Source organism: Callorhinchus milii, unplaced genomic scaffold (assembly GCF_018977255.1).
Source record: "Callorhinchus milii isolate IMCB2004 unplaced genomic scaffold, IMCB_Cmil_1.0 Scaffold15, whole genome shotgun sequence".
Taxonomy (NCBI): domain Eukaryota; kingdom Metazoa; phylum Chordata; class Chondrichthyes; order Chimaeriformes; family Callorhinchidae; genus Callorhinchus; species Callorhinchus milii.
Window position 1 is genome coordinate 849,356 of NW_024704756.1, and position 10,639 is coordinate 859,994.

General features: G+C 47.7%; 1 protein-coding gene across 1 annotated transcript; it reads right to left on the reverse strand.

Moving 5' to 3' along the window:
- Positions 1–520: 520 nt before the first annotated feature.
- On the reverse strand, positions 521–8,559 carry LOC103176988 (regulator of cell cycle RGCC). The gene is made up of 5 exons (XM_007890901.2): positions 8,389–8,559; positions 6,341–6,484; positions 4,464–4,541; positions 3,687–3,749; positions 521–841 (listed from the first exon to the last, which is right to left on the reverse strand). The coding sequence occupies exons 1-5, from the start codon at positions 8,417–8,419 to the stop codon at positions 831–833; spliced, it is 327 nt and encodes a 108-aa protein (XP_007889092.2). The 5' UTR covers positions 8,420–8,559; the 3' UTR covers positions 521–830.
- Positions 8,560–10,639: the final 2,080 nt, after the last annotated feature.

Here is a 10,639-nt window from a genome sequence, read left to right on the forward strand (position 1 = left end):
TCAAGTACAGCTATCAAGTTTCATTGTGCGGTCAGCACTCTCTGCCCCCTCCTCCTGCCCCCCTCCCTCTGCCCCTTTCTCTGGTTTGGCTACTCGACAGCAAGTTTATTGGTTTCCACACATGTCCCACCTTGCTGATCCACAAAACCCTAAAAATCTGCTTTCACCTAAATCATATACTAGACAGGGGTTTGTAAAATTAATTGATAACTCAAACAAGATTACAAGATCAGTTTGGATGAATCCTTCTCTCGCTGGAGGGATGTACTCTGTTTATCGCATCCCGCAGAGTTTAAGGCACAGGTTTGCGAGAGCCAAGGCTTGGGGACTCCAGAGCGTGTGTTGGGGTGGTGCTGGAGTTTAACCAGCTAAAACCATTGAAAGGCCTGTCAGTCCCCAACCCTACGCATCTCTATTGGAATCAAAACTCACACAGAAAGTACAGTTGAAATATTTTATTGTTTTCAAATAATTAAATACTTTACAAATTATACAGAGAATAACACATAAGACTTGGAGTGTAAGAGCTGCGAAGAGGCAGTCTGCTCTGGTCAGTGTGGTATCTTTCTCCAGTACTGAATTGTGAGCAATATAGCACCTGCCAGCACCAAACAGCACCCTGCCCTGTACACCGGACTAAAACCACATTTGGAAATCAAATGACATTCTCAAGAAACGTTTTAAAATAAATCTCTTTTTTTTTACAAAAACTTTTTCTCTCATTGTTGCTGTGTTATTGAGTCAAAAGCGAAGGTCCCATCAACCTCCTTGTGGCCTGGTCTCTCTGCAGTCACCTCTGAGTTGCAGTGGCAGGGGATTTGGTGTATGAATCACATCATCTCTGTGGAGAGAGAATCAGTTTGATGGCAGGTCACAGAATCATAGAATCGTACAGCACAAAAAGAGGCCATTCGGCCCATCAAGTTTGAATAGAACAATTAATGTCAATCCCACTCCCCAGCCCTTTCACCATAACCCTGCAAACCCATCCTCCTCAAATACCCGTCATGTATGAACAACAACAAGATTACATGTGTATAGTGCCTTTCATGTCGGGAGGATGCCTCAAGGCGCTGGACAGTGTACAGCATTTCAGACCTGAGCTGGGGTTGGGGGGGGGGGGCGAGAAGGGAGGGGAAGGGTGGTGGCTGATGGCATGGTCAAAAAGGAGGGTCTTGAGGCGGTACTTGAAGGAGGCTAAGGAGGAGGCGAGACAGAGTGATTGGGGGATGGAATTCCAGAAGTTGGGGGCAGAGTGGCTGAAGGCCACACTAATGGTGGACGGGTGGGTCGGGGGACGTGGAGCAGGCCAGAGCCGGCTAAGCGGAGGGAACGGGCGAGTTGGTAGGGGGTTAGGAGGTCACAGAAGTAGGGTGGGGCGAGGCCATGGAGGGCTTAGTATGTGAGGACCAGGATCTTGAACGGGATTCTCTGAAGGATAGGGAGTCAATGAACCAGGTGAAAAGCAACTAAATTCGAAATCAATCTGCGGAAACACTATTTCAGTGAATGACTGAGAGAGCCCGATTGCAGGAGGATAGAGTATTATTTGTCACTTTGACCAGGGCTGTCTCTGTGTCTTGAGCTGCATGAAACTCAGATTGGAGGGGTTCATGGAGGGAATGCTGGGAGAGGAAAGAGCGAAGCTGAGAAGCGATGACTTTGAAAAAAAGGAAGTTTTGAAATGGGACGGTAGTTAGAGCAGAGATGGGTCAAGGGAAGGTTTTTTTTGAAAGTAGGGCTGATGACAGCTGTAGGGGTGATAACGGATGGGTGCGGTGTGGGTGGACCGGGAGAGTTTAACAATGTCTGTTAGAAGTGGGCAAGGAGGTGGAGTTGGAGGTGAATAGAGAGGTAGGGATGGGATCAAGAGAGCAGGTGCTGGGTTTCATACGGGAAATGATGGAGGTAAGCAAAGAGGGGGAGATAGGGTCAAAAATGGGAGACTGAGATTTGGGGTGGGGATTGAAAGGGGAGCGAGAGATGAGGACGGGGTGTCAGCAGAGGCGGCAGAGTGGATCCCCTCGACCTTGGACTGAAGGAAATCCATCATCTCCTCACATTTGGCGTTGGAGGAGAGGATGGCAGGTGCATGGGAAGGTGGATGAAGGAGTTGGTTTATGGTAGAAGAGAGAAGTCTGGGGTTGTCCTTAGCTTCCAAGATCATTTTGTAATAAAAGGATGACTTAGCGGAGGCGAGGGCATAGCAATGGGTACAGTCCTACCAGATCTGACGGTGAACTGTTAATCTGGATTTTTGCCAGTTGCACTCGGCGGAGCTCATCTGAGATTTGAGGGAGCGGAGGTTACTGGGGAACCAGGGGCTTGTGCCCGTAAGTGGCGGTGCGGGAGATGACAGGGTCAAGGGTATAGAGGATGACCGAGAAGGAGTTGTTTAGAAGGGGTGACCGAGGCGGGTAGATGATTTCAGCAGAAGGCCCAGAGGGATAGGAGTTATGATGCCTTCAGGGCATGGAAGGGGACTTTTCTCCAGGAGCAATAGGAAATGCACGTGAGGTGGGTGGCAGGGAAGGGAGGTGGCGGAGTTAGAATAGTGATCTGAGATGTCTTTGCCAGTGGTTGTGACATCAGAGACACTGAGGCCCCGGGTGACACCAGGTCTCATGGGTGGCCATGGATGTGAGTGGCGGAGTTGATGTGGAGGGAGTGGCTTTGGGAGGACAGGAGGGAGGAGGCATCAGCACATGTGGAGCAAGAAGGGGTGAAGTGGAGGTTAAAGTCACCCAAGATGATGAGGCTTTCAAAATAGAAACAGAGGTGGAGACTTCACATACAGAGATATATGAAATGTTCTGCAGACCTGGATGTTAGGCAACTGCTTTGCAACACTGTTTATCAGTTATTGAGCTCAGTCTGAGGGAGCACTGCATTAAATGGAGGCGCTGTTCCTTGGATGAGAATGAAAAGTACAGGAACTCTGCAATGTAGGAGGTGCTGTCCTTGGGAATGGATGAGACATATCTATTTAGATGGAGGCTAAAGATCTCATGATAAGCGATGAAGAAAGAAAAGGACTTTCTGTACCCTGGCCAACAATTCTCCAATTAAACTGCTCGTTCTCTTCATGACTGTTTGTAGCACCTTGGACGTGCAAATTGGCTCTGTGTTTGTCAACAGCAGTTACTAATGAAACACTTTGATATGTTATAGGCCATATATCAAAAATCAAGACTTATAAGTCAATAATAATAATCCTTGCATGCGATATGACGCCTTATCACATTGTTGAGATGTCTCAAAAGTACTTCACAGGATATACTATAATGTGTATCCTGTGAAGAATTTTGTGGGCGAAATGTGGCAGCAGCAGTGTCCCACAAAAAACCATGGAGTGAGTGAACAATATTATTTTGGGGGGTTTGTTGGTCTGGACAGCAGGTGGAAGCTTGGTCTATCGTCTCATCTGAAGGACAGCACCTCCGACAGTGTCAGGAATGGTGAATTACTTCAGCCACAGGCTCCGGCAACAGTTAGCAGTTACCAAAAGAGTATTGACCATTACTGCAGATTCAATAGCAGGAGAGAGTTGTTAATAGTCTCTACAGTAGTTAGCAGAATTGGTGAACAATTGTTACCAAACAAAATAGGGACTTTCTCAAAATAGGGACTTTCCCATGATTCACCTTCCACCGAAACAAAGACCTTATCATCCAAAAGTTACATACCTTCCAGAGTCTTGTCAAGGTTTGCAATAAAATCCTCCAGGTCCTGTGTGTCTCCAAGCTTAGCTTGGGGGGGAGAAACGCCAATACAAGTTAAGAACCTGACTCGTCTGTAATCCATCAACAATACAACAGCTTCCCACCCTGACTAGCAGATTACTTCATTGAGATTCAAAAAGGGTGGAGAAGAAGTTGCTTGGAAGAAATCCCCTTTGTACCTATTTTATGGACATCAAAGTGTACAACATTGAGTCTAATCACAGGCGTCCCAACAAAGGGATTCATTCTTGGTGAATTCAGGATAGGTCACACATCACATGATCACAAAATTGGTTTGGATGACAACCCTACCGTCCTCCCATCACAGTATGGAGCTGGCATTGAATTAGGTCCAGTGTCCTGGCCTCAACCACCCTTCCTGTTTCAGTTACTAATTACCCTCCGGGTAAAGAAAAGATTCACTTGTTACCAATCCCTTTACAGAACTGACCCTCGACACGACTGACAACAATATATAAGAAGCTGGAATCCCACAGGGATTGCCTAGCAAATGAAGAGAATATTGTGGGTTTTGGGATGATAAATATATCAATCAGCTGTGCTGTACACCTCACAACTGCCATCATTGTGGGAGGAGACAGAGTGTCAGCCATCATTCTGATGGGCAGTGGGGGGGGAGGGAGAGTGACTGTCACTGTGGTGGTGGTGGTGGTGGTGGTGGGGTAGATAAAAGAGTGACCGTCACTCAGCAGGAAAGGCGCCATGTAAAGTACACCTTACCTTTTGGCATTTCTGTGGCTGTGCTGTTGAGTTTCTCAACGCTGCAGTTTAAGCTGTTTGCAGGAGACGAGTTCACACCTTTAAGAGATAAAGCAGTGCCTTGTTACCAGCAAGAAAGAGAAAACAATATTCAGTTCTTTCTGCTCTCCCCTGCCACACATACACACAGAAAGATTATCATCAGAACAATCTGACATCAATGCAAAATGAACCCTCTTGAATCAATGGAATAGGTTTAGCGTCCAAATTGTTCATTGAAAGTGTTTGTGGGCGAGGCATTCAATGTGAGAGTTGAATGGTGGCCAATGCTATTAGGAATCAGTAAGTGGTTTCTATGCAGTTACAGTGTGTTATGGGTTGGAGCTGGGGCTGAGGCGAGGAAGGTGCTTGTGTATCTTAATGACTTCCGATACAGACTGTTGTCACTATGCACGGCCCGATCTCACTCACTGCAATGCGAGCCAGGAAGCGGGTTACAGTGCACTTCACTAAGCTGAGATCACTTGAAGAGCCATTTCCTTACAGAGCAGTCACTGCACTCCCTCCAGGGAGAGAGAGAGAGTATTCCATTTCAACAATCTATCTCTGGGATTTCCACGTGTAGGAGGTGGGATACAGGGAATTCTCAGGTTGGTTTGGACACTCTTAAGCATGTGATGGGTGTCAGACACCTGACTGACCAAAAGAACATTGCACATCATCAGTGCTCATCACAGCAGTGACTGTAGTGTGTGTGGGTGAATGGAAAAGTTGACTTGCAGGGGCTATGCAAGGATGCTCCAATATAGTGCAACAGCAAGAGAGGCTGCAAACTACCTGCAAACTCAGCAGCTGTTCCCATTCTAATTACAACCCGATTTTCTGCTTTTTTGGGGGTCACACAACATAAAGATCTTAACGCGCTACAGCTTAGGGTGTAGCCATGGTCTTTAGGGGTTATTTAAGATGAATATGTAATCGTGCCTGCAACTTCCCTACTCTATAACCAGCCACCGAAAAGCCCTCACCACTTTGTTTTACACTTCCTGCTGTGAATCAGACCAGAATAAAAGCCACAAACTATTCATTGAGAAAGACTTCAAAATTCAGACGGAAACTCTGGAGTCATGCTGTGGGTTTTAAGGAATGGAGACATTTTAATACTTTAGCTAAAGAGAGAGAATGATCTTATAATTAAAATGGTGGAGGCTGGATGGAACAAGCCGTACAGAGAGGAGCTGCATTGCACATGGAAACGTGTAAGATAAAAGTGGGCTCAACCTCATTTCTGCACAGTGAAAGGAGAGGCTTCTGTTCTGACTGTTCTGCTGCTTCATCCTAGTGTGTCAGCCTGGCTCAGCAGCACTCTGAGTCAGAAGACTGTAGGTTTAAATCCCACGTCGGGACTTGAACTGACATAGCTGAACTCATATATAGCTGACACTCCAATACAGTGCTGGGGTAGCGTTGCATTATTGGAGGTGCTGTTCTTTGGATGAGATGTTAAACCAAGGTCACTTCTGCCTGTTCAGGTGGACGTTAAAGATCCCATGGCACGATTCACAAAAAAAAGAGTTTCTCTCTCCCGGTGTCCTGGCCAACAAACCAAAAATAAAATGGGTCGTTCACTCCATGGCTGTTTTTGGGGCATCGCTGTATGCAAACTGGCTGCTGTGTTTTGCCCTCAAAATGCCACTTTACAATATCCTGTGAAGAGCTCTGAGATGTGATAAGGCGCTACATCAAATGCAAGCATTATTCTTATTGTTAATGACTGCATTTTGTAGGGGGAGAGTTGTAGTTTTGTGGTTATTCTGTATCAGTTAATGGTTTCTGAGGGTTAACGTTCAGGCAGGTGAAGGCAGGGAGGCTGAACGCCTATGCAATGTGCTACTCACTGTGGCGGTCCTCGCTGACACTCATTCTCTTCACCTGATCCAAGTGCGCCTGGTACTGGCACTGCCTGTACTGTCCAGTGCAGGAGAAGTCTGCCATCACCCCATCAAATTCATTCAAGACAGCATCAAAATCCTCCTCCAGCACTGAGAGCAACAACACAACAACACAATCACACACGAGTAACCATGACAGCATGCCCAAACTGTTAGAACTGGAACTTGAAGTCTTGAACTATCCCAACTGTAACTGGGATACTTTGTGATTTTGGCAGCACCGAGACATTTTAGGTCAGGTGCTGATACTCTGCAGTTGAATAGATCTGAGGGCCCCCAAGCCGTGGCTCTTGCCAACCTGCGCTTAATACTTTGTGGAATTAGGTAAGCAGGATGTGTTCCCTCCAGCGGACAGAGAGTGCAGTGCGCATTCCATTCCAACCATCCATCGCTGGGATTTCAATGTGAAGGTGCGATACATGAAATTCTCAGAAACTCTTAAGCAGGTGATGTGTTTCCGCATGTGTCAGACACTCAGCTGAGCAAATAAATAGATAGATAGATCGATCAGTGGAATAGATTGCCCACACAGCACACTCCTAGTCCCAGTAGATGGAGAGCGGTGAGTGGGTGCTACAAGTTTGGCACAGAAGCACCTCATAGCTGTATAAAGGGCAATTCCACCAGCTCTCTCCCCACCCCAACCCCTACCATCACACACACACACACACACCGTGGGCTCATTTCCTGTCGAGTGACAAAAGAACAAACTGCCATTCTGACAAAATGCCTTTAGACCTTCTCCTTTAATACTTCACCATAGATGGGACTACGAACCCACAATCCCTGGTTTAGGAGGCCAGTGCCTTATCCATTAGGCCATTGAGGAGAGACCATTCCAACAATCTATCTCTGGGATTTCCATATCTAAGTGGGAGGAATGGAAATCTCGGTTTGATTTCTAGACTCCTAAGCAACAGTGATGGGATTCCACTTGTGTCAGACACGCGGCTGATGAAAAAAAAAATGTTGCTCCCAACCCTCAGTGGAGACTGGAGAGAGTGGTTGATGTGTGTCCCCACACAATACCATTACCCTCCATTTCCTGACCATCTATAAAAGGGGGCTCATTGCCAGGACAAGTGCCCCACCCACAGGAACTCCTGAATCATCAGGTCAGGTCAGGGTGATGTTCGGACCTGCAGCTTCTGACTCAGAGAAAACATGCACAAACACACACACACAGGTGTGACTGTTTGGCAATTTCTCTGAAAATTGGAAAATAATGTCACACTCAAGATGCCAAAAGGGAGCAATGCATCAGACAGGGTGAAAGTAACAGTGCGATTTCAAGCGGATACTTTAACAACAACAACTTGGTTTGTATAGTGCCCTCCACGCCAGACGGTGTTTCAGAGTGCTTCACAGTAACGGATCCCGTGGCCGAGGCAGGGGGAGGAGGAGGAAGGTGACCAAGGACGCAGTCGAAAAGAAAGGTCTTCAGCAGAGACCTGAAAATAGGAAGAGAGGGGGCGAGGGGAAGCGAGTGAGGAACTGAATTCCAGAGCCTCGCGCCGTAGTGGCTGAAGGCACGGCTGCCGAGGGTGGAGCGGAGGACTCGGGGGACGAGGAGGAGGCAAGAGCCGGAGGAACAAAGGCACACATCAGATCACACAGATTGCTCAGATCATACTTGGAACTTGTGTTTCCTGTGTGCACAGAACCCAAAAGCCAAACAACCACATTTTGTAATCTGCTCAGAGCTGAAAGTCAGCAGAGAAACACCGAACCCGTCCATCGCTTGTCAAAAAAAACTTTACAACTCTCGGCAGTTTCAACAACCAAGTTATTTTTCGGTGGTTAGAAAAAGAGATGAGAGTAATTTACAGTAAGAACCTCTCAGGACACACTCTGAAACATGACACTCACATCACACTGTACCTGTGGGGCAACTGTCACCACCTGACCAGCAGCGGCATGGTAAACCATATACAAGCAGGAGACGGGCAAGTAATCAGCCCAGACAGTCAGACAGTCAGACAGCCCTCTCTTACCGGCAGTGGCAGTGGCAGCGGTTGAGCACATGATAGTGGTGTCTGTCTGGGTGAGTGTCTGGGTGTCTGTCTCAGTCTCTCCAGCCTCTGCTCTCACCTCCAGTCACTGTATTTATGTCAGACCCACAGCGCCCGCCTCCCCCACTGACTGACACTCAGCACCAACCAATCACAACCCCCGGGGCGGCCCGGCTGGAATTCCACTGACATCACAGAAACTAACCAGAGGAACTGGGAGTTCCCGACACCTCCCACCAGGGGATTCCCCCTCCTCACCCCCCCCCCCCACCTCCCCTCCCACCCCCTAACCACCCACACACCACCACCCTCCGCCCCTGTCAAAAGGTCCTCTCCAGGCCACGCCTGACACCCACAGGCAGTCTGGCCAGAAATTGCAATCTGTTTGTAGCCCAAAATACAATCAAACAAATACAACAATATATGTATAGCGCCTTTCACGTCGGGAGGACGTCCGAAGACGCTGGAAAGACTATAGCATTTCAGACCCAAGCTGGGGTCAGGGGGGGAGAAGGGAGGGGAGGGGAAGGGGGGTGGCCGATGGCATGGTCGAAGAGGAGAGTCTTGAGGCGGGACTTGAAGGAGGCTAAGGAGGGGCCGAGGCGGAGTGACTGGGCGATGGAATTCGAGAGGTTGGGGGCAAAGTGGCTGAAGGCTCTCCCACCAATGGTGGGGAGGGTGGTTCGGGGGAGTGGAGCAGCCGGAGCCGGCTGAGCGGGGGCGACGGGCGGGTTGGTAGGGGGTTAGGAGGTCACAGAGTTAGGGTGGGACGAGGCCATGGAGGGCTTTGTAGGTGAGAACCAGTATCTTGAACTGGATCCTTTGAAGGATAGGGAGCCAGTGGAGTCGAGAGTGGGGGAGATGGGGTCACGGAGTTTGGTGTGGGAGAGGACACGGGCTGCAGAGTTCTGGATTATCTGCAGTGGAGGGAGGAGTTGGGAAGGCCGACAAACAGGGCGTTTGCATAGTCGAGCCTGGAGGTACTAGCCCCAAAGTAGCCCCATGTCATCTGTTAATAATAATAATAATCCTTTTGATATAACACCTTATCATATGGTTGAGACTTGAATTGACCATGTATTTTGTGGGCGAAATGTGGCATCCAATTGCACACAGCAGCGTCTCACAAACAGTCGTGGATTGAGTTAATTTTTAAGGGATTATTACCCCTGGAAAAGCCAAACGACTAACAACTGGGTTCCTATTTACTGCTGGGTAAACAGAGGGGTGTGGAGAAAGGAAACTTGCCTAAGGTATTGCCCTGCCCAGGAATTGAACCCGGGTCTTCTTGTGCTCTAACCAATACGCTACAGGACTCCAATATGCTGCCAACCATGGGTAATAGAGTAGCCAATTTAGGTTTAATGCTTCTGAAACTATGTAAGAAATGGTCTTCAAAAGGAAAAAAATTACATTTTGTAGCTTTAAATTAAAAATGCAAAAATTAGGCACCCACCCAAAGCTGTTTTTTTCAAGCACAAAACAAAACACATCCAATTGGGTGAAAACTTGCCCAAGCTGGCACCATTACCCACACAGGACATCTCCTCCGAGGGCTGGGAGGATACCTGCTCCAGGACAGACAGGGCCGCATTTCGCCCACAAAACATAGTCAATCCATTCTACAATATATCCTGTGAAGCACTATATCAAATGCAAGCATTATTATTATGCTTTGCCTGCCAGTAAAATAATTTTCTGAACATTGAATGAAAAGGTCAATAAATTCTAAAGATCTTATGAAGTTGATTTTTTTTTGTCTTGTCTTGTCTCTGATTTACGTTTTTTTAAACAAAAATAAAAAAGGATTGTCCCCAAACAAAAGGCAGATAGATTATCTGAAGCCATATTCCAGTTCAGAATTAGCTGTTGAAGGGTGGAGGGGGCACACTCCAAAACATGACACTAAGGTGACACTGTCCTGAACTAACGTTATATGTTTCTGCAGTAAAGAAACACCTGTCACTCCAAAAGGCCAACGGGTGGGTGATGCTGGGAACATTTTGTGATGTGAACAGCTTATTGTGGTAGTTATGAAGAGTGAGTCACACCCTCTCAAACTGCACAGAACAATTCCAATGAAGCAACCACAGAGCGAGGTCAGAATGTCAGCGGGTGCGTGTCAGGGCAGAGGCTGGAATCTAGCCCAGCGCACAGGCTGACAGGCTACAGCAATTCCATCCACAAACCGCAGCCCCCGGCCCAGCCCACTGCCACAGTAACACAGCCTCAC

Excerpts from the sequence above, each read along its gene's own strand:
- LOC103176988 (XM_007890901.2), bottom strand. The coding sequence starts at position 8,419 with ATGTGCTCAACCGCTGCCACTGCCACTGCCG. Across the intron at positions 6,485-8,388 it reads CGCTGCCACTGCCACTGCCG|TGCTGGAGGAGGATTTTGAT; the intron begins GTAAGAGAGGGC and ends TGTTGCTCTCAG. Across the intron at positions 3,750-4,463 it reads AGCCACAGAAATGCCAAAAG|CTAAGCTTGGAGACACACAG; the intron begins GTAAGGTGTACT and ends CTCCCCCCCAAG.